The sequence below is a fragment of the Cupressus sempervirens genome, chromosome 3 (assembly GCF_028749045.1).
Source record: "Cupressus sempervirens isolate cs-2001-9-10 chromosome 3, ASM2874904v1, whole genome shotgun sequence".
Lineage (NCBI taxonomy): Eukaryota > Viridiplantae > Streptophyta > Pinopsida > Cupressales > Cupressaceae > Cupressus > Cupressus sempervirens.
This window is the reverse complement of record NC_143120.1, coordinates 466,355,459-466,380,102: the sequence shown is the minus strand read 5'-3', so window position 1 is coordinate 466,380,102 and position 24,644 is coordinate 466,355,459. Positions and strand designations below refer to the sequence as shown.

Here is a 24,644-nt window from a genome sequence, read left to right as displayed (position 1 = left end):
GTTTGAGGGTAATGTACTCTGACAAAGCTGTCAAGTACATGCACATGGCTTCATGATTTTTTTGTATTCATGTCATTGGGGCAGGGGATTATGCAGGTGGAATTGAACCCTAGTGGAAAATTGACACCTATTTGATCTTGTTGGCATTATAGCGTCTGGAGTTATTTTTTCCTAGGTGTCTCGTCATTTCATTTTGTAAATCTGAAAGGTCATTCTTTGTTGTAACTGCCCGAACCTTCATTATCAAGATGATGAAAGGTCAAGACAAGCACATCTGTCTTGATGGTATTCACTTTGAGAGCTGATTATTGTTTCAGTTCACTGTTCAGTCTAGCATTTGGCATTACTGTAAATCAAATTTTCTGATCTGTCATTAATATAAGTGATATCTTTGTAGCTGGGTTTTTCTCCCCCAACGGGAGTTTTCCCAGGATAATTTGTTGAGTCCATTGTTGTGTTTTATTTGCTTCTCATCTTCAATTTCTGGTATAAAATTAAAACATTAACATGGTATCAGAGTCAGGTTAGCCTGAAGGGTTACCATTGAAGAAAGCATTTTATCAGTATTGAATTCAGGAACAAATTTTGCAGGAAATAAAGGTATTTGCATCTTTTTTCTTTTTGGCAATGAGATTGTTTATTCTGAAAAAATTTAATCTTGAAGGAAATATATGCATTTGTTTCTGATTAAGGGACAACAGGTTTTGAAGGGACCCTGAAACCCAACACAAAGCAGGTTAACAAAGGGACCTGCATCCCACACCGAAAGATACACAATGAGCTCCACATAGAGAAATGAAACAAAGGCAAAATAGGACAAAGATGAAGAAGGGGGAGCCAAGCAACTCACAACCCCCACAGACACAACCTGGCTGTCAAGAAAAGAAAAGCAATGATACACCAGACCGCCCTTGGAAGAAAAACTAGCAACAAAATTAAGATTTTCCCTTAGATCCATGCGAGTGGGATCTAAGAGTCATGTCAAAGGAAGGGGGGGGCTTCTTTGGATGTTTACCTTTTATAGTGTTCCATCCATCTTCCACCTTGGCCACTGCAGCATGCCAAGCCACCGAATCCGTGGACCTATTAGACTGAGCAAGGATAGGCTTACCCAAGGAAGCAGAACCAGCACCAGATGGGACAACAAGTTTCTAAGGAAGGGTAGAGCCAACACCAACCGATGACACCACAATTTCCACTGTAGCAAGGGCAAAGGGCACTGTAGGAGCACTAACCATTATAAGGGTAATAGGCTCGACAACACTCCCAGATGGCTCAACATTTCCCATTGTAGCTGGAGCAGCAAGCATCTTTGGAGTAGGAGGAGATGAAGAGACGACAACAATAGTAGAATCAAGTGAGTCGCTTAAAGTAGGAGCAACAATCACACCAACAATTGTCGGAGCAACAACAACAACCAAATAGGTATCATTCTTAGTAGAGTCAAAAGGAGCCACACCATCATGGGCCGATAGTTGAGCATTCCCATCCGATTGAGGAGGGTCTTTAAGGACTGTGTAATGAGTATTTGAAACACCCTTCCACCATGAGGAAGACTTTTTTGGTTTACCTTTTGCTATCCCATAGTTAGCTGCAACATGTCCAGTCTTGAAACACCTTTTGTATCTAAAAGGGAAGCCCTCATAATCGAGAGGCTGAATCCAAGAGCCCTTAGGAGACCTCAACATAAGCTCTGCAGGTAAGCCTTTAGAAGCATCAATATCAACAAGAATGCGAGCAAAGGTAGAGTGAAGAATACTAGAGGAGTCCTCATCAACCATCAAAAAGTCATCAAGGGCATCGCCAACTTCTTCCAGGACTGAATCCACCCAGAGATGAAGTGGGAGATAGGGGAGCCGAACCCATATGGGCACCTTGCAAAAGGTTTCCAAAGAAGGGTTGAAATCAACATGCCAAGGCTTCATCATCAAAGTGAATCGATTCTCCCAAGCAAATAAATGCTTGCAAAAATCTATCTATCTGAAGCCTTCTCCAACTTGGCAGTGGAAAAACCTTTAGCCAGAGGGAAAATGTGTACCAAATCTGAAATAAGAGGCTTCCTGTGAGTTGAAATCTACTAGTGAAGTTGACGAAGTGAGGGCCAAAAACCCCTCAATCTACAAATGATAGCCTGTGGTGACAAGTCAGAAGCCATAGTGTTGATTTCCTCCACCATATCCTCTTCTAGATCAACAACAATAGAGCAACAAACAGGGAAAGGATCAGAAACAGATCTGCCATTACAAGTTGTAGCCATCTTTGCATAAGAAGTGTCATTTGATGGGCCACAGGCAATAGCACCGCCCTTAGCAATAGGAGCCACAACTGAAGCAACAGCATCCTGAGTCTTCAAAAGCTCCTTCACCGGAGCCCTAGGCACAAAAGCCACACCAGGAAGACAGGGGCTTCTGAACAGTTTTGGGTAAACCATCCCCAACCACAGCCATAGGGTAAGCAGGAATGAAGCCCTTAACCAGACTCGTTGAAGTTGAAACCGCAGCTGCAAAAACAACAATGGCTGAACGCCCGGACCTAGTAGAACTAGAAGTGGTGGGCAGTGTAGCCGTAGGAGGAATGGAGGTTTGATCTCCCAAACCACCAATGCCATCAATGCAGGGGCTCAAGGAAGACAACGTGTAGGGAGGAGCGTTGAGCGCTAAGTGAGAAGATATTTCAATGTTATTTTGAGGGTGTTTGCTTACATTCTCAGGAAATAAAGAATATTATTTTGGTAAGGATTGTGGGTCCTGATTTCTGTAATCAGATATATATTTATTGGCATGAAGGAATAGGGATTATATTTATGGGTTTCATTGTATTTGTGAAGGGTTTAAATCTTATTCCTACTATATTGACATGCCTATGAATTAATTGAGAAGATTAACATTCTCGTGAATGATAAACTGAGGTGATATTTCATATTTTAAAGTGGTTCTCTAAAGTTGTGTGCGGTAAATAGTATTAAATCCATGACAACTGAGAATAAAGGAACAAAAATGGGGATAGTCGTTTAAGACTTATATTTCAATGGTACTGTAGATTGGTGTAGTACCGTGAATCTTCTGACATTTGGGAGTACTCTGCGATAAATTAAGAAAAAGGAGGAGAATATGTTCATGCGGCAAAGTTATCTGGAAATGGCTATTTGACTGTTGCATGTTATTGGTGAGTCTACTTCTGTTGAAGCATCAATTTGGGCATAGATTAACATTAACAGATTGTGGCATTTCTGGAACAATAGTTGGGTCAAGTTGCTCATGATGTGAAAAGTTTTCTGGTTTGCTGCCAAAGACAATAAAATAGAGGATGCATAGATGCTGAAAAGTATGGTTGTTTGTAAAGCTATAATATTAAACTCTAAGTTGTCATTAAGAGGGTTGGAGATGGAAGCCAATAACACGAATTGGAGCCATCTCTATGGCAAAATCAAGCACATATGGAGTTCGAACATTGCAAGGTACTGGTTGCAACAAGATAGAGTTGGCACTGGTGGGAAGATCAGACACCTTTGTAGATATGGAGACCATGCACAAGGGTGTCTTTAGTTGTGTAAGTGATGTACAATCTTTTGGTTTTCTTGTGCTGGAAAGTGTAATTGGGAGATTGCCTAATAGTGTGGAAACTGGATTGCTAGTTGAATGGGGGAATCAAAAGAAATCTTGTCTCAATTTCAGCATTGGAAGGTTCCAAAATTTCTGTATTGAGACAAGGATCAAGAGGGAGTTCGATGAAGTAGTGGTGTCAGCTAAGTGAATTGCAGTGTTGCAAGTCTAGGTGCTATATGTTAAAGTTGTGCCCAAAAATAAATGATAAACAACAATAAAGAATAAAAATAAGAAAAAAAGATGCAAAACATTTATCCTAAGAAAAACCTTCCACTTGAAGGAGAAAAGCTACACCACGAAATTATCACTTTTATTGATAATGAAAAATTCAAGTACAATTTGCTTTTCGCTTGATACAGTAACAATACATATACAGAATTGAGAGACTTCATTATACAACTAAAGATCTCTACAATTTCCATATATAAAACTCTTCATATTTCCATACACATGCCTATTTGCATGACACCTATCTCTACATATAATATTATCTCAAATATTATCATAAATGTCTTCTTCAACTGAAGATGAACATAACGGTCATATTTCTATTACATAAAATCAGAGAGTAAGATCTCTATCGCAGCTACAGTCTTCAACACTCCCTCTTAGCAAGAGAGAGATATTTAGTATGGCAGGCACACATAGTTACAACCGAAGTTGTCAATGATAAATTCGCATCACAAAAAACATGTTATCTCACTATAACATAATTCACCATAGTTACTTCATAAGCACATATAATTAAAGTCATGGAGTCACACACATGACTTCCACCATGCCTACTTGCAAAGGGTGGAGCAAGGGCTTTCACCTCAAACTTCTCTTGGAGAAGAACGTATTTCCACCATACCTACTCGGAGAGGGTGGTCCATCATACCTACTTGCAAAGGGTGGAACAAAGGCTTTCACCTCAGACTTCTCCTTGAGAAGAATGCATTTCCATCACACCTCATTGTAGAGGGTGGATCCACCATACCTACTCGCAAAGAGTGGAATGAGGGATTTCACCTCGAACTTCTCTCATAAAGAAGAACTCATTAACAAGGGATTGCACCTTGGACTTCTCTCTCAAAGAAGAACTCATTCACATATGTATAGGATGACTAAGTTTCTCTCTCAACAATGACTTCCTTTTAGCAGGAGGGCTTTGATCACCACAATAGGATAGTTGATTCTAAGGGAGCAGTTACATTGCCACATCAGCTTGTAAAGAGTTAGGCATCTCCCTTTGTCATGTAACCTCCCATTGAAGCTGAATATAATTCCTCTGAGTTTTTTGTATCATCAGTTCAATCCCATGATTATATGCAACATCCTCATGTTTACGAATCTGTCATCATTTCATTGGTGTGTCCTCGTGTATTAGTACAGTGGCTCCAAAAGTTACATTCTTGAGATTCTTGCAAGGCCTAATATCACCGTAATAAACAAGCTCCCACCTTGGTAGTGTTGGCACTAATTCATTATTCCTTCTTCCTATAGCTTGCAAGACAAAACCAAATGTTTATCTACAATGAACAACAGGTACATTGTATAAAACCTCTATCCCAATTGTAGACAAAATTTTCTTTAGCCTATTTAGTCCTGTGACATCCAATACAGTTCCATCTTGAAGTCCAAGTCTTGTGCACTCTGCAGTCGACTTTCAATAGAATGTGGAGCTTTCTTGTTTTCTATTTTAAACTAACTAGTTTGCTAACAACTAAATCCTCTTGCTTAGATCCTAAAATTTAACCACATCACCCACCTCATCATCATATATTTGTTCATATATATCAATTGATTCCTTCATTGTTTGTCTATAGTCTAGGAAATGCATGTTTATGTCCTCCAACCTAGAGTATGCATTCAAAATTCTCCTCAATGGCTTTGGTCCAATCACTAGTAAGGATTCATGAGGTCTGTTCTGCAATAAATTTTCATGCATAGATAATATCCTCGCAATTCTAGTGTGATGATCAACATGAATATGTGATATCTAGATACACTTTAAAGATTTGATCACATCATTAACACCATTAAGACAAAATCTCCTTTTTAGTTGAGCCAAAGTTCCCTCCCCACAACCTAAAACTATACCATCCTTACTAAAAGGGTTTGTAAAGATGGAACCGACGTTACAATATTTTGATGAGTGCGAGGACCCTGTACCTAAAAAGACAATCTCCATCTCATCCTTGCTTATACCTTCTAAGCACTTCGGGATTTCTTCATTGTTCATACAACCATCAACTCTATGTGGGTGTTTGAATTGTATTTCCTTTGTCACTTTCAATTTCAATTTTGATATGTCGTTACGTTTTGTTAACCAAGGCTCTTCTACAAAAGTAGGAATTAGCAGTCCATTGTGATTCCAATATTCATTACGGTCTGCTGGCACAGAGTTCTAGAAGTTGGCAATCTATTTGGAAGCAACAACAATCTTAGGGATCTTTGAAATGAGCACACCAGTTACATCAGATGTAGTGGACAAACTAGTAATAGAAGTTAAATCCAAACCAAGTCATGCAGAAGGGCGTAAGTAGAACTTTAGTAGATTATCAACAAGAATGCATCCACAAGACATCATATCTTCATCTTGGCTTGTTTGAGCGAAATCTCCCTCTATGGCATTTGAAACACCGAGAGACTGAAAACTAGGAACGAGGAACAATTGTGGGCAAAGGAAATTAAGTTGTGTTGAAAGTCTTGCATAGGATCTCAATATTGGATTACACATTCTTTTAATTTGTGCTCGCAATTTTCGCTAGCACAACATACATGTTTGTATAATGCCAAGTAATGTAAAAAGAATTGTCGAGAAGAAGAAAATGAAGTGACTCCATGCAAAAATTGATGTCTTTAAAAAAGTTGTTGATATGAAGAAAATATGCCATAGATATGACCAATAAGATTACGATATAGAAAGTGTTGTTTCCTTCTCATTTCATGGAACCTCATGAAGATGGCATTTGGGAATAGAGTAAGGGCCAACAACGACAATCAAGTCGATTAGTTGATCAGTACTATGAGTACCTCAACATATACACATTCTCATAGAATTGCTTGAATTTTTCATCAAAGGGTCATGGTTCGTCAATATTTCATGATAGCCATGACTGATAAAACCTCGAAAACCTTCTCAGAGGCTCTGAGAAAGGCTTACAACATAATGGTAGGATGGACACCCTTAGACAGCTAATTCACGCAATGTTAAAGAATTGATGTTGTATTGTCACCGGCGACAATATCCCAAGATTTTGTAAGCTCTATAAGAGTATCAAAGACTGAATGAGATACCTCTATTTTGTTAATAATGATGGCACCATCGACAGTGATGATCACATTTCCTGGAAGTGTGCAGAGCATTTTGACCATGCCCTTGAGACCCAATGAGGTTTGAACTATATTCGCCACAACCTTCATTGCGATGATGTTGGTAGTCTGTAGCTGCTACACTACCCTACAGGACGAAATAGATCGAATACCATCTTCAGTTGTAGTTTTGAGACTTCGAGTATGTGCACCAGATCAAATCCCTCTTTCTCCAACAAGTTTGTTCTTACTTCTTCCTCTAGTTTGATTAGGACACTTGTTTTCCCTTAATAGATTCGTAAGCAATCTAAACAAATACACGACTTCTTTATTGCATTTATCAAAACCTTGCTCTGATACCATGTTAAAGTTTTGCCTAGAAATAAATGATAAACAACAATAAAGAAGAACATAAATAAGAACAAAAGATGCAAAACATTTATCCTGGGAAAACCCTTGCACTTGAAGGGAAAATCCAAGCCACACCACGAAAATATCACTTTTATTGGTAATGAAAAATTCAAGTACAATGCTTTTCACTTGATGCGATATATATAAGGAATTTAGAGACTCTTCATTATACAACTAAAGATCTCTTCAATTTCCAAATATAGAACTCTTCATATTTCCATACACATGCCTATTCGCATGACACATCTCTACATATAATATTATCTCAAACATTATCATAAATGTCTTCTTTAGCTGAAGATGACCATAATAGTCATATTTCTATTGCATAAAATCAGAGATTAAGATCTCTATCACAGATACAATCTTCAATACTAAAGTCCTTGGAAAACTTCTTATGTTGCAAAGAACAAAATTGCACAGTCAATTTGGATCTGACATTGGTAGCTATGCAAACCTATTCAGAATAGGGTGATCTAGAATGAGGTCGAGGAGGACAGTCCTAGACCCTAAAATATCGGAAGTTCTGAGTATGTGTGTTGGAAACCGTTCTTCTAAGGCAAGCAATGCAAACAATCTTGAACGAGGAGGTCAAAAGGTGGATGCAAGTTCTTGAAGATTTAAAGGGAGCTTGAGTGGCAAACTAAGAGTGCGAAGTCCTTTTAGAGGATTGACAAGCTCAAGAAACAATGTCGCTTTGAAAGCTCCTTGTTAGGTCAAACATTGGAGCCAACTGTAATTTATTGTGATAATCAAAGTTGTGAGAATGGTGTCCTTGTTGGGAGGGAATCTCAACATTCAGTTGCACTTATTATGGGATAAGATGCATATTTCTCTTAGATTGAGAAATGTTATATAGAAGTCCTTGTAATGTATATTTCTTTGAGATGGTGAAATATTAGGTGAAAGCCCTTGTAATGCATATTTCTCTAAGACGAAGAAATGTGAGGTGAAAGCCCTTGTAATGTATATTTCTTTGAGATGGAGAAATGTGAGGTGAAAGCCCCTGTAATGCATATTTCTCTGAGACGACGAAATGTGAGGTGAAAGCCCTTGTAATGCATATTTTTTTGGGATTGAGAAATGTGAGGTGAAAGCCCTTGTAATGCATATTTCTCTAAGGCAGAGAAATATGAGGTGAAAGCCCTTGTAATGCATATTTCTCTAAGGCAGAGAAATATGAGGTGAAAGCCCTTATTTGCCTTTGAGATGGAGGTATTACTGTTTCCACTCTTGGGAATAGTCATATTGGATGTCATGTTGAGAGACTCCATTACAACATCATGCTGAGTGACTCAGTGATGTAAGCTTGTGTTTCTGTTTATTTCACACATGGTAGTAGCCATGGTGAACATCATGTTGAGTGACTCCGTGATCTATCACGTTGAAAGATTCTGTGATAATTTTTTTGGCTTTCTCACAAATGGGTGTAACCATTGTGGGCATGTCATCGATATCTGTAGATACCTCCCTAGCTAAGAGGGAGTGTTGATGTTATAGCGTCTGGAGTTATCTTTTGTGGGTGTCTCTTCATTTCATTTGTAAATCTGAAAGCTCATTCTTTGTTGCAACTGCCCGACCCTTCATTATGAAGACGATGAAGGGTCAAGACAAGCATTTATACGTCTTGATGGTATTTGCATTGAGAGCTGTTTGTTGTTTCAGTTCAGTCTAGTGTTCGGCAATATTTTAGATCAGATTTTCTGATCTTTCATTAATATAAGTGATATATTTGTGGCTAGTTTTTTCTTCATCAAGGAGGCTTTTCCCAGGATAATTTTCTGTGTCCATTGTTGTATGTATTTTGCTGCTTTCCTTCGATTCTGGTCTAAAAACATTAACAGATCTCACATCTGAACCAAGGCCTATTGGCCCTACTCTATCTTATTCAATCTTGAACAATTCTTTTATGTTCTTAACCTCAGTTTCTGCATCTTAACTTGCTCTCAGATACCAGTAGCTATAAGACTCTCCCACAATCCGTGCCCCAAGATCTTGAGGAAAGTCAAAGATTATTTCAATATTTCAATTTTTTCAATTTTTAGTGCTTGTTTTATTAGTTGATAGATTTGCTTTTTCTCCTTTTTGGTCATTTTTGCATTTCTCTCTTGGGAGTATTTTTTGCTCTCTTTTGGGTTTGCTTTTTAGTTCTCCTTTTTGTTTCTTGTCTGGGGTTTTGTTTAATTTAGTATTATTATTATTTTTATTCCTCTCTTTCTCTGCTTTGGGTTGCGTACCTCTTTCTCTCATCTGGTCTTTTTATCTGACCTTTGTTAGGCTAGTCTGCGTATTCATTTTACATCCTTCTCTCATCCTGATGATGGATCACAAAGTGTGACCTGAAACATTGATGTCAAAAAAGCAAACACAGTCAAATCCAGAAGTAAAAATCATTAAAAAATGACTTCTTCTTGTATGTTCTTAGATCATCAAGTTAAGCCATTATGAATTGCTGGACTAACATTTCTAAATTGCAGTAAATATGGTGGCCAGGGTTGTTTGTAGTTTTTTTACTAAAGTTCTAGTTAATGCAATTACTTTCTATGATGGAGCCTTTCTTTCGTTTACTTGCAGGTGATTGTAAAAGATGCTCATACAAACTTAGGAAGACTTGCCAGAGTCCTTGTTTTGGATCCTCCAGATCGAAATTGTGCAGACTATAACCAATCACAGAAATTGCTATTCTCTCATTTACCCTGCAAAAAGCATATGAAAAGCCTTTTGTCTGCTTACTGTTTGCCTGGAGAAAGAAGCTTGGCCATTGAGCCACATATGGCATATCTCTCACCTCAGTTGGCCTTTAATATTGGCCTGCATATAGCATGCCTGAAAGTTCTCATAGGTAGTGGTCAAGATTCGTTTGCTTCTCTGTTTCTTAATTCTTCCTTCGCTGAAAATAAGTATCTTAGGACAACTGCTGTAGTGGATATTATTCCTTATTCTGATCTTCATCAATTGCAATGCTTATTTCCCAAAGAGAGAGTGCCTAGAAACCAAAATTTTGGTTTTGAGTATTGTAAACCCGATATGCCTAGATATGCATCTCACTTGAGGATATCCTTCGTCAAAATACCTTCCAGCAGAATCTTTGATAATTTAAGAAGTGGATATTCACTAGAAGTAGAAGAACGACAAGAAATGATAGATGCCGCTTTACACTGCTATTTCAAAGTTGACAGGCTTCTTGCAAGAGGAGACATTTTCTCCATACAGCTTGATTGGAACTGTAGATCTGAGCTGTGCAGTAATTGTGACAGCAAAACAAAATCACTCTCATCTGACAACGTGATCTACTTTAAGGTATTTTTCATTTTTCATTATTTTGTTTGGAAATGAGGAGCATTAACAATCTTTGGCTGCAAGAAAATTAACTGAACTGGTGATTTCTAGTTTTGTGAATAAAATCCTTTAATTTTTTTCCCCCTTTTTGTATTAGTCATCTTATGTCTGAAATATTTCTGTTGCTGGTCTTACCGTTAGGTCATGGCTATGGAGCCAAATGAAGTGATTCTCCGTGTCAACTGCAATCAAACTGCACTTGTACTTGGTGGCAGTGTGCCTTCCCTCTTACCTCCTGCTTTCCTGGCTACTTGCAGTGTAGGTTGCACACCTTTACAACTGGATATAGCTCAACAGTTAGCATTTTTGCTGGCACCTTGCATGTATCCATCAGCATTTTCTTTCAAATTTAAGACCACAGTACTTTTGGAAGGCCCATCAGGTGACCTTTTTTTCCATGCATTAATTTAATGGTATATCTTCTAGTTTGTGGATTTTTTTCTTTTCTTAAAGCAATTTTTTTAGCAAGCAATGTTAGATCAATTTTCTTTCTTAGTATAACAACAAAATGGTGCAGACAGGAGATAGCTCTAATAAAGGAGTGATACTATACTGGAAGGATTTTTTTGTGACAATACACTTGTGCATTTGGATTTTTAGAACTTTAGTCTTTTATCTAGGCGCTACCATAGTTGCCTATTTTGCTCTGTTGTACTAAGGTCTTTATCCCATTATTTATTAAATAGTCCTTTGGAAGGTTTGTTAATTTGCCCTAATGTTGCCTATTTTGCCTTGCTGTAATTTTCCTAGTTGGGTTTTAGTGATTGGGCTCAGTTTGAGAGGGTTTAAACAATTATGCTTCAGTATATTATTTTGTGCAAGGACTGTTCCTTAGCATATTGTCAAGGCTGAATTTTCTGCCCAACACCTGTATTTTGAGAGTGTCTTCAGACTCACTTGGTTTATAACTTTATACACAAGCTGAGATCCATGGGCAATTCTCCTTTGTCTCATGGGAGATATGCTTTTTTGATGCTATGTTTCTTGGAAGAAACTGCCTCGTCAGGCCACCCTAGGCATCAATCTTTTTGGTTCTTTTAAAAAATCTTATGATCTTTAATGAATTATTAACATATACTGGAATACAGTAGATAATTCTCAATGAAAATATGCCAAGGAAAGCATATTCAATCATGAATTCAGCATCCTTCAAACTTCTTTGAGGTGTACTTGTTCTTTCAATTTATTTGCATTTCTCTTGAACAATTCCCTCTCTTCAAGTTCTCTTTATTTGCTTCTCATTGACTTCTTCCAAGAAAAGACATGCTTAATTGATTCACTAGAGAGGATATTTAGTGTCAGTACACCCAAGTTACTTGGACTCCTGACATCTCTTAGCCCCAAACCAAGTTTTTATGCTAAGCATTTCTTACAGGTTGATGGGGTCACTGTTTGCTAAATGCATTTTAGCATTGTCAGTCGTTGGCTAGTTGCAGGTGTGTTTCAACCAGCTTTTTGTTGAGACGGACCACCATATTTTATAAAGTTTGAGGTTATGCTGCCTTTGTTCCCTTAAAGAGATAGAATTAGAGGAAATTTTTATTTACAAGTTCCAATTCGCTATGATATCCATGGAGTTACTATTGTCTATATCAATATTTTAGTTGATCCCGTTCTTTTTTCTTCTTCTAGTTTGAGAAGAAATGTTTGATCATTTTTTTGGTGAGATCTCTTTGTCTCAGTCCATTACTGCTGTTAGAGGCATTTAATACCGTTTGGGCACTTCTAATTTGTGTATGAATGGGCACAGATTGCTGAGACAATGTTCTTCCTTCCATTCTAGTACAGTTGTGTTAGTGCCAATAAATGCTTCAGTGCAATGAATCAACCCAATTGGCTACTGTGATGGTCAAAATGAAATCAGACCAGCTTAGTTTGGGAATCCCTAAGAACTGATTCTCAGTGCAGAGGGCAGTTTAATTGCTTAAAAATAATGATTTCTATTCCGCATATATCAAACCTACCAGATTCTGGGAACTTTGGATTTACTGCTCTGTCTTATGATTTCAATTTGCCAAAGAGAATAATTGAAAAAGGAAGTACCCCCTTTTGTGAAACGCTTAAAAATGCAATTATATTGTGATTTAAAGGATGAAAGAGTTATAAATGGATTTGATTTGCCCACAAATGAAAGATTTTACGAAGTAACTAAATTACTTAATTGGATATCAATTAGCAAGTGTTATGAATAAAAATTTCGACTATGCAGTCTAAAAAAGGATTAGCAACTTTGTACCGCTTTTAATTGAAATACCTTGCCAATCTAGAATAGAACTGCTCTGAATACTGACAAAATACAATGTTAAAAAGTACTTTAAGGAGAACTAGACAAGTCTACCTACACAAAAAGATCACAGCACTAATAAAGACAAGACAAGTACGATACACTGAGCAAATACACAGTAAACAAGAGTCCTTTAATTAACAATTGAGAGAAAATGTTTGTATTTATAAGTTTGAAATACAAAATGTGATTATAAGGAAAATAAGTTAAATAACCTATTAAATTTAACAAGTCCTTGTTAAAAGTGAGGCCAACAAAATTGTCATGCTATTCCTAATTGAGGTATTATCATTTAAAATAAAAATTCACGATTTGGTCATTATACCCAGTGCAGAGCTCATAAGCAACAATTCACTTATTGAGTAACAGAACCAACTACTCAATGATCTACCCAGTTCCAAGCACTGCTTCATTCCATCTGATGGTGATTGACCTGAAACTTACTCCAGAACTTACAACAAGAAATCAATTCATACATTACATCAAAGCATTATGCAGAGGAAATTTGGAACTATACATTCTATAGTTGATTTTTGGGGCATGCAGAGCAGGAATTGGTTTATATTGATTGTACCCTTGCCCCTTTCAAGTTTGTGCCCTTACACATTTTCTCAGCACAAGAATCATTAGAAAGCAAAGTTCATATCCTGAATCAACATGACTGTAAAACACCCAACAATCATAAGACGGTCAACCTTAATGTAATGATCAAATAATTAGAATGAAATTGAAAAATAATTAATTCCATCCGTAAGTGATGAACGTCTTGCAAGCAAATGCCAAACTCAACATATATTCACATAGAATTATCCAATATGAATTATTTTTGGATTAATAATTTTGTACCTGTTGAGACTCCCTTGTTGTTTATGTGGCTTCAATGGCCTTATTTAAAATCAGGTTAGTTGTACAACTTTTGTCTTTTAAAAACGAGCTAAAGATAAAGAATCAGCTAACATTTTTCAGAAAACTCCCCAAGGACAAAACAATATTTTGTAACTTGAAGCTTTAACTTTCAAATTTAAAACACTTTATGGCCTAGAACAAGACCAAAATACAAACATTAACTTTTCTCAAATATGACCATGGGTAGGAGGGCCTACATTCGCTAAACCACAGTGTAGTGTCCCCTTTTAAATTTTTAAAATTTTTTATTTGTAACTTGTTTTTTAAGTTAGTGAAAAGTTTTTGATTTTTATTATCAACCGGGATTGATCCTGTCATGGACAAGGGTGGCTACATCCAAGGAAATGACCTTCCCAAAGAAAAAGCATCACAAGAAAGACCTATTAACAGGTCAAAAATCAAATGGTCCTGACCCTTAGCCTACGAGCAGATCAACAATCAAGATTTCATACTAGCTCCTCCCTTAGTCTGAGAATGGATGATCATGTCAAAGGAGTCCTTTTCTTTCGTTTCTTTTTACCCTTTCACAGTGTGCCAACCATCTTACATCCTGGCTGTCTCATTCTGCCAGTCCGGAGAGTTAACTTTTGAATCCCTTGCCTTATCAACTGAACAACACTCAACTTGCTGAAACTGGCCGTCCACTAACATAGGAAATTCCCCCTTCTATGTTGAGACTCCACTGGTTTTCTTTTCTCTCTTCAATCCAGCATTATAGCTCCATTATTCAGCTTCAACTCCGTATCATAACCAGCCATAACATCATTAACACCATTCAATATTGGTTGCTCACCTGATTGAGAGCCTCAGATGACTGATGCAACCCTTCTGCAGTCACAGCCTTAGAAAATCTCTTTTGCTTCTCATCTTTCTCCACCATATAATGTTCGTAAGGGACTTCTTTCCACCATGAAGCCATCTTATGCAATCTATTGTTGATAGACTGAGCAGCCATATGCCCTGTTTGAAAACATAATCTACATCTAAAGGGAACCCCCTTCTAGTCCAAGTGATGTAACCCGCAACCCTTTAAGGTTTAAAATGAAATTTCTTCAGGGAACCTTTTAGATACATCCATTTCTATCACTATCCAAGCAAAGGTCAAATACAAGATATTTAAAGATCCTTCATCCACCATCAAAAAGCTACCTAAAGAGTTTTCTGCAACTTCAAAGAAAGAATTGAACCAAAAATGTAAAGGAAGTTTAGAAAGTCTCACCCAAAATGGGACGTTGTTGAAAACTTCGGTGGCACGACAAAACCCTTTAGATACATCCATTTCTATCACTATCCAAGCAAAGGTCAAATACAAGATATTTAAAGATCCTTCATCCCCCATCAAAAAGCTATCTAAAGAGTTTTCTGCAACTTCAAAGAAAGAATTGAACCAAAAATGTAAAGGAAGTTTAGAAAGTCTCACCCAAAATGGGACGTTGTTGAAAACTTCGGTGGCAGGACAAAAGGCTGGATACCAAGGCCGGAATATTTGTCCCCCAAACTCCAATGAAACTCACACAAGATCTTGTACCTATCCTAACCATTTTCAAAAACAACAATGAAATCCCTCTAGTTACTAGATAAATTTGGATGCAATTGTCCAGAATAGGCCAATTATCAGTTATCCACTTATGTGGATCATTCAAACTTGGCCACTGGCCTTTGAATCACCCAATAATATCCAACTCAGAGAAGACTGAAAGATTATGTGCCACCTGCTTCTCCACCTCATCCTCCATATCCATTGATATGGCTGTGGCTGATTTGTATCATATCAATACCTAACAACTGTAATGGCCCTTGTCCGGTGCCATCAGGTTTGGGACTGATTCAATTGCAAGGGACATCTTTCTCTTTAAAATTTGAACACAATTCTTTCATTCCTGTTTAATAAATTGATATTTGATCATGTGTTAAACACTTGACGACCTATTCTTCAATGACAAATGTTATAAATTTATAGCAATGGATTGGTGGATCAACCAATTAATATCATTGATAATATCAAATCTTTTATGATATCAATTTAACAAGAAGGGCTGATAATGTCTTGTATTAGGGAAGCCTCAAATGATAGATGCAATAATTATACACAGCTCCATCTGCTATAACCTCAAGTTGATAACATTCTGGAAATGACAATTTGATTATTTGATATATATTTGATCTGGAGATGCATATGGTATTAATGAAGAAAATATTCATGGAGGTCATACTGATCTATGTGAGAAGAATAAAGTCTTTTCTCTTATACATGGATCTTATTGTTGTTCCTAATTGTTAGCCTTATAAGCCTGCATAGACCGATTATATCTCTGCATGACTTATGTATGGTTCTTATTGCTTTCTCTATCCATTCTCCTTAAACCACGCGAACCACTTACAATTTTTTTCATATATTAGCAAATTGAATGTATTCTTCCATGTTTACAATTCTATTGGTTGATAGAGCTCTGTAGATTAGGGATTCTCAAATTGGAATTCTTATTGTCCCTTCATTCTAACGGCACAAATACTCCCAATCGATCCCTGTTCACAATGGCACAAATGGTCTACTTTAGCAGTAATGCTACTGTTAAACCTGACATTTATTATGATAGCAATATTCAACAGAGTCATGATTCTGATAACTATAAGTTCCTATCTTAGATGAACTGGCAAATGTTACTACTACCCACTTCTCCATTCTACAGCTGTGGTTCCTAACAGATACTTCAAATATCCTGTATACAAAAGTTTGACTGGGTCTCCACAGTGATATAGGTGTTTGGGATGCACATTAATTTTGGTCTCCACTATTGATAGCCATTGAATCGGGATTCAGGAATTCTGCCACTTTTATATTATAATCGTTCTATGGATTGATTTAGAATCTCAGATATATGAGGATCTCTGAATTAAATCAACCCAAATGATATCCCTCCAATTCCTATCAGTCGTACATGCATTTTCTGATTGTATTATCCATTGTTCTCTGCTGATCGGGTCTTTTGGCTATTACTAATGCTGGACACTGACTTGTGTCTTTTCTAATCTTTTGCACTCCCTGTTATTCAGCACCTTTTTGTTCATGATTGGTTCCGTGTTATTTGCCCTCCCCATTTCTTCTTCTCAATATCCCATCAAACTCATATGTGCCGCTTGACTTTCCAATACTAAAGTCATGACTAAGAGTAAAGATCTTTCATCATTATTAATTTTCATCATTTATTAATTATTTATTTTTTATAATGATTATTATTTACTATTTATAGTTTAATATTATTTCTGGGATATTCATTATAATTTGATAATATTAAACTGCCTTTTATTAAATTGATATAAATAAATATATAAATATATAAATATTAAATTCTATATTTATTTACTAAACTATATATTAAAATATTTCTTTTTATAATCTACTTTTATCAGCATAATTATAATTATAATTTATATTTATTGATTAATAATATTTTATAATATTATTCATACTTAAAAAAACTGCACTTACTATTTGCCTCCGAAAATACCCTCTAAGTTTTAAGAAAACAGGAATCAAAGCATACAGCTCAGATAACAGATACTGTCTCAGTTTATCAGAGTTTTATAATACCGTCGTAGATTGGTGTTAAATTTTTAATCAATAATTCGGTGCAGATATTTTTTAATCAACATTAGTGATCCATTATCATTAAACCTGAATCTAATAATTGTAAAACTCATAATCTATTCTCATCAAACTTCAAATCTAATAATTGTAAAACATTTACAACAAGTATCAGTTCCAAAAGGACAATCACTTCTATAATATTTTAGGCAAGAGCCTACAAGACAATGGTAACTTGTGAGCCTTTCATCTGGGAGATCTTGGATTCAACTCTACTTGAGCTTAACACATTATTATAATTATTAATTTCAACAATAATAATAACTAATCTAGGCTTTCGGCCCATTATCTATTAGTTTTTTATTATAATATTATTAATAATATATTTTTCTGTTATTATAATAATGATTTAATTAATTATATTTTATAATGTATTGTTATTTATTTTATTTTATCAATATACTTTAATTATAATTATATATATTTTCTCATTATTTAATTATTTGATTTTTATTATTGTTAAATTCCGCTTTGGAAAGGGGACATTACACCAACCCTCCATCTCGACAATGGAGCCTTAGCACCTGCTTGGTAGAAGATGTTGAAGCACAAGGGGGTCTGCTTGGGCCAGATCCTTTAAGTCCTCCATCATCAACAAACTACACAAAACTCCCTGCACTATGTACGACATCCGAACCCAGTTTGCATTGGACCTGGTTTGAGGGTTCAAGGTGCAAAGCTGGTAACGAAGTTTAAGAGCTTAAGAAAAAAAATGCCTTTAAATGCATGCAAGTTTTTAAATTCGGCAGGGATTTTCTGCCCACAGCGAGCAAAAATAAAGAAAAATGAGAACAAAACTCTTGCCTAAGCTTTAGCTATATTTTTTGAGAAGGCTTCAGAATTCCAAGGCCAACAAATTCATTCATCACCTCTACTACTCCGTCAACAGCAACTAATCAAAGACTTTTGCCAATTCATTACTGAATAAGCTACTTAAATACTACTGGGTGTGAAAATTAAGCTGAGAACACTGCCAACTTATTGTTAAAGCAGTCCATTTCATATGCTGATTTGGATTTAATCCAATATGGCAAGGTGCAGATGTATTATTGGGCAAGTGTCTTTGGGCAGTAAAAACAACATTAGATAGAAAATGATAGTAACACCTCACACATTGTTGACATATATTCTGTTTACTAAATGGGTCGATACTTTCAAACATGAAAAGTGCTGATCTTCATTTAAACCATGGAGCTTGGTGTGTATTTAATCTGTATGCTATCGTATGCAATAAATTTGAGAAGATATTTGAACCACCTCTGGATTTTCTAGACATTCTCCTCTATCTTGCATTACTTCCAAATGTTTGCTTTACTCTCACATTGAATATAGAATTTTCAAATCACGCTTTTCTGTTTCCTTTGAATTTCTACTAGTCACTCATGTCTAATATATGCCATGTCTTGCTTGTCAAAATTGAGCAGAATAGATCCGATATAGAATTACACATTGTAGTACTCCTTAGGAGTTTGAATTATGCCTTTCCCTTGGGATAAGAAACTTATATTTACATGGTTTCAAAAAGATTTCAACATACCCATTCATTGGTGTGTGAATCATTATCATGATATAAAAAATATCCTTGAAATTCTTGGAACAATAAAAATAACCCTAGAGCAATGAATGACACAATGCCAACTTCTTTTAAAGCATTGCTACACAATATTTTGGATGAAACCAAATTCGCACCAATAATTCATTTAACAGAAGTACATTCCCGAACTGAAAAGCTGTTAAAAAGTCACTGGAATTCATATTAAGCCTAACTTGATGTGGAATTCATGAATCCATCTATTTCTGATTCACTACAATCAAGAAAATAGACATCTAATTCCATTTCCAATACAAGCAACTCAAGCAATCCAAGAAGACAACCTTAGAGACCTAAGAACTTGGACAAAGTATGCAATAGAATTGGCCCTTTCCGTGATACAGATCTAGAATTGGAAGGATCAAGAGATGGAACTACTGTAAAAGGAGATTTAACAATTTTGACAATAACAGGCTAGGGCTTCCTGGCGTCTCAATTCTCAACCTAGTGGTTGGGGTTCTGTGTGAACTTGGTGGCAATTGCTTACTTGCACATTTGTTTCATGGTGTAGATCTCATTGGTGAACTCAAATTATGAGCTTTCCACCCTCTTAACTGTAGTTCTTTGCCCATGAATTCTGGGGCCTTCCTCTTTTTATACATTCGATGGTCTTCTCCCTCCACCCTTCTTACTGTTCTTGCTTGGGGTTTTGCCATATTTTTAGGTTAGCCTTCTTTTGTGTTCATTTTCTTCTTTCTCTAAGGCCTTCTTTATTGCCCTAGTCCTTTTCCTATTACTTGATGTACATTCCAGTTCTGTTGATCTATATTGCTTATTTGTGAATGTTAATATATTTTCTCTTTCACAGCTTTAAGATACAGTGAGAAATAATACATATAACATATGTGCGTATATTGGTTAGAAGATATATTTAGAGGAAGTTAGAGTGTAAGAGTAGCAGCTCTGTGACTGGATAGTTTTTGTCTTGGCTGATTGTTGCAGGCTGTGGGAAACGCACCATTGTTAGACAGGTGGCGAAGGCCTTGGGTCTACATGTTGTTGAGTACAATTGCCATGATCTTTTGGGAGCTTCAGACCGAAAGACATCTGCTGCTTTAGGACAAGCTTTTAATACTGCTCAAGGGTAATCTTTAGTATCCTTTATTTTGGAGTGCTGCATTGAAGAAATGTTTGGTTTTGATCTGGGAAACTCTTGCCTTCTGAGGCATCATACATCCGCTTATTATGTCAGAATTTGTTATGTAAAAAATATTAATTTCTATATCCAGCTATAGAGTGAGTTTAGATTCCTTTACAATAACGGTGGTCAATGTAGGTTTATTTTAGTTGATTTAAAAAAATGGAATCTATCTTTAATTAAATAGGTTATAAGTTGAACTTTTATCAGAAGGGAATTTCCATTTTTCACAGTAAATGTTTTTCATGGACATCTTGTTACCATGCTAGCATTTATAATTTACTTAGTGTTGGATCATTTTGACTTTCTAAACATTGCTGGGCCAATAGAATAACAAATGCAATGTCAAACATGTGCACTATTTTTCAAATCTCTTCCAAATCCAAAATTCTGCCATTTCTTTTTTGTTTCAATATTTATATTTACTCTTGTGTGCGCTAAAGCATAAAGTATACATGATTAGGATTTGCATGGAATATGCTTGTGTGTTGCATTTGATATCATATGACTAAGTGAAGTTTGAATAGGTATGCACCTGTCATTCTTCTATTGCGCCATTTTAATCTCTTAGCAACATCTACAAATGGAAATTTGTCATCTGATCAGACTGGATCTGCTTCTCAAATTGCATCTGTTCTTCGTCAATTTACTGAGGCCCATCTGAGCAAGAAAGAATATAATGTTGATCCAGTTGAAATAAAGGATAATCTTGTAAGATTTTTTAATAATTTACAACTGAACTGTTCTTTATTTTTAGTCTCAATTTACTGTTCATAGCTAGGCATTCATTTAATCTAATGTGTACCTTAAATCACTGAACTTGTGATATAATTTAATGCAGAATCTACCTAAAACTTGGGGAATAAAAAAGGGTCTAACATTTTTAGTAGCAGCTTCTGACAGTACAGAAAATATTACACCCTCCGTCAGGCGTTGCTTCAGCCATGAAATCAGTGTAGGTGCTCCTACTGAGGTCCAACGGATCAAATTGCTCTCTCAGTCTATCCATGGTGCAGCAAGTGGTCCTGACAATGTGAGAACAATTAGTAATCATTCCTGTGTTTTCATTTCTTCTGTATATTTTGTGGCTTTTTTCCCAGTAGTTATGACATTATCATAAAATTTGTTGTGTGCAGGATAATGTTGATCTGTTTTTGAAGGACATTGCTGGACAGACGTCAGGGTTCATGCCCAGGGACATTCGAGCTATAATTGCTGATGCAGGAGCGAGCTTGGTTTCCAGAATTGAGCAGAGCAAGAAAAATGATTTGATTGAATTTAGTCAAAGTGTTGACATGCAATTGCCTGAAGCAGAGAGCAGACATAAGTTTTCAAATGTTGAAGAACATTTCTTGTGCAAGCAGGATCTGGAACAAGCATTTGACCGAATCAAAAAGAGAACTGCATCATCTTTGGGGACACCAAAAGTAAGAAGATAACTCAGTTGATTTGTAGATTCTTTCTCTATTTCTCTCATTTTTAATGTGAATAACATGATAGAAAATTACATATTCAAGTTGATCATTGTGTGGATAAAGTGTCTCACTTATAGAATTATTATCTGTATTGTCTGCAAGAACTTTAGTGTTGAGAAATTATCTGCTGAATTTGGGTCATATATGTTGTCACATGCTTGCAATAGCTGATGTGTGCTCATTCTTTTCACAGGTGCCAAATGTAAAGTGGGAAGATGTTGGAGGACTTGAGGATGTGAAGAAGGCAATTCTTGATACAGTTCAGGTATTTGTTCTTTAATCCCTTCAACATTTAATTTATTCATACCCTCTTGATAAGAATGTTGATGCTGGAATCAGAAAGAGGACAAATTTCTCCAAATTACATCTCTTCATATCTGTGCTCAGAAGATATGGTGAAATCAATTCTATAAAAAGAAAAGGACCAAATTATTAAAATTTTGAAGAACTTAAAAATTGAAGTACAGATATGCTCATGATGATTCATTACCTGACAAAAACATGAATTTTGTGCACATTTTTGGCACCATATAGGAAGTGGCATGAGCAGAGCATTTTATTAGCTAGTTGTTAGACTTGGACTTGGCAGGTTAATTTTTGATTGGGACTCAGACTTCACAAACTGAAAAAACTATGAAATACATAGACTTTTTAAGGATTTTAAGCTTTTATCATGCACCCCACACTAAGTCAATTTTAAAGACAAAAAACCGATCATTTAGAAGCATTTGGATCACATTGAGAAGTATACATTGAGCAAATGAGTATAAAGTGAATTTGAACTGAATGAAAAAACATCTTTTGAGTGTATAAATATATTCAAGTGTTTCAGGTTTACAAAATTCACAGACAATGATATCCATAAAACGAAAAATATAAATTAAAAGTATAACTATGGTTGAGTTGAAATTGCACCAGTCAGCTCAGCTCTTGTAGCTCTATGTTGGTTCTATGTTCGTGTCAGATGTAACCATGCTACCTTTGCGTGTGTTGGTGACATCAACATACAAGGGATTTGCTCATGTTGTCTCCTTTTCCATGGTTATGCTTGTGTTTTAGTGTCAACATGATCAATTCAAGATCATCCTCAGTGGAGAAAAAATATTCAGTGTCAGTGATCCAATCTGACTGCTGATTCTTCTCCTAATTTGATGGGGAATAAAGTAGAGCCAAATATTTGCTTGTGATGGAAGTGAAAGTTGTAAGAACATAAGGAAGATCTATTGAGATTGTTAGGAAAAGAGCAAAGAATATTTTTACTTGAAGAAATATATATGCATATAGGTGTTAGTCAAATGCTTAAGTGATGATTCAACCACCTAATAAACAGCAATAATAGTAAATATTATTGCTATTTATAGTCTAATACGATGTAATGTTAAATCATTCTAACAATTTCACTCCCCACACCTCCCCCGTAATAACTCGTTATAATTTCGTCAAACACCAAATTCTTTTCTAATTCAGTTGTTTGACATTTTGTCAAACACTTTGCAAGCAAACTTTGATACCACTGTAATATCCCTTGCAATTCTGATTTTAATTTTCTGATTTCTTAACTTGAGAATTTTGTCAAACACTTTGCACACAAGAGATATATTGCAGATCTAAATTCAAATTGCTTTCTAAATGCCAAACTTTAATAAATATGCTTGCAAAGAACTCCAAACATCTAACAATGAAGATGCAAATGTTTTTTTATCACTGTTTATGAATAAGGAAATATGCATCTGTAACAATAAGACATTAGGGCGATGCCTTCTATGATGTTCAATGATATTCTAATCCCTTCTGACAACTTTTTGATATAAGATTCTGAAATAAATCAGATTACAAAACGTCCACAACTGATTTCTAAATCCCTACAAATGCCCTAAGATATTCAGATCTAACCTTAATGCAATGCAAAATGTAAATGGATAGGAACTTGGAAATTGCTCAAGAAATCTGGATTTTACTGTAGCGAGTCACTATCCAATAGCACTGCAACAAATCATTGTAGCCATATCCAACTTATTCCTTCAATTGTACTCCACAATCTCGCCCTAGCCCACAAATTTGGCACAATGAAAAGACTAAATTGTCTTTTCCAATAGCTGCAACCCCTTGAAGGATTTTCACCAATATGCTTGAATAGAACACTTGTATGATGTCCTTTTAATACCAAATTCACTAGGTATTTCACTAGCTCAAATGGTGGCACACAAAAGAACTCCGTTCTCGAGTGGGAAATGCTGAAACCCTTGGCTCCACAAAACTCATCAAATGCAAATGACAATAATTGGATGATAAGAAAAGAACCTCTCATGCCCCCTTTATTTTTTCCTTGTGGGAGCGAGCTTACTTTTCTACCCAATGTGGGAGAAAAGATATTCTTATATTTTCACTTTATTATAATATAGTAATATGAAATTATATTATTTTCACTTTATTATAATATTATAATATGAAATTATGCCCCATCATAAAGTACCAATCCCCAATAAAACCCTCTAACCACCATATTAGCCTATGAGGATCACATTAATAGGCTAATCCCTGAAATTCTGATGCTGACAAAAATGGGGTATTTCACCAGCTCAAATGGTGGCACACAAAAGAACACCATTCTCGAGTGGCAAATGCTGAAACCCTTGGCTCCACAAAACTCATCAAATGCAAATGTCAATAATCGGATGATAAGAAAAGAACCTCTCATGCCCCCTTTATTTTTTCCTTGTGGGAGCTCACTTACTTTTCTCCCCAATGTGGGATAAAAGATATTATATTTTCACTTTATTATAATATAGTAATATGAAATTATATTATTTTCACTTTATTATAATATTATAATATGAAATTATGCCCCATCATAAAGTGTCAGTCCCCAATAAAACCCTCTAACCACCATATTAGCCTATGAGGATCACAATAATAGACTAATCCTTGAAATTATGATGCTGACAAAAATGG

At 35.9% G+C, this 24,644-nt stretch overlaps 1 protein-coding gene across 1 annotated transcript in view; it reads left to right on the top strand.

Moving 5' to 3' along the window:
• The window catches only part of PEX6 (peroxin 6), an 88,332-nt gene that overhangs the window by 3,953 nt on the left and 59,735 nt on the right, over window positions 1-24,644 (top strand). The window contains exons 2-8 of the mRNA XM_089820344.1: window positions 9,888-10,613; window positions 10,794-11,034; window positions 20,022-20,163; window positions 20,745-20,928; window positions 21,059-21,250; window positions 21,354-21,644; window positions 21,886-21,957. Of these exons, the coding sequence (XP_089676470.1) occupies window positions 9,888-10,613; window positions 10,794-11,034; window positions 20,022-20,163; window positions 20,745-20,928; window positions 21,059-21,250; window positions 21,354-21,644; window positions 21,886-21,957 (1,848 nt within the window). The remainder of the gene's footprint in view (window positions 1-9,887; window positions 10,614-10,793; window positions 11,035-20,021; window positions 20,164-20,744; window positions 20,929-21,058; window positions 21,251-21,353; window positions 21,645-21,885; window positions 21,958-24,644) is intronic.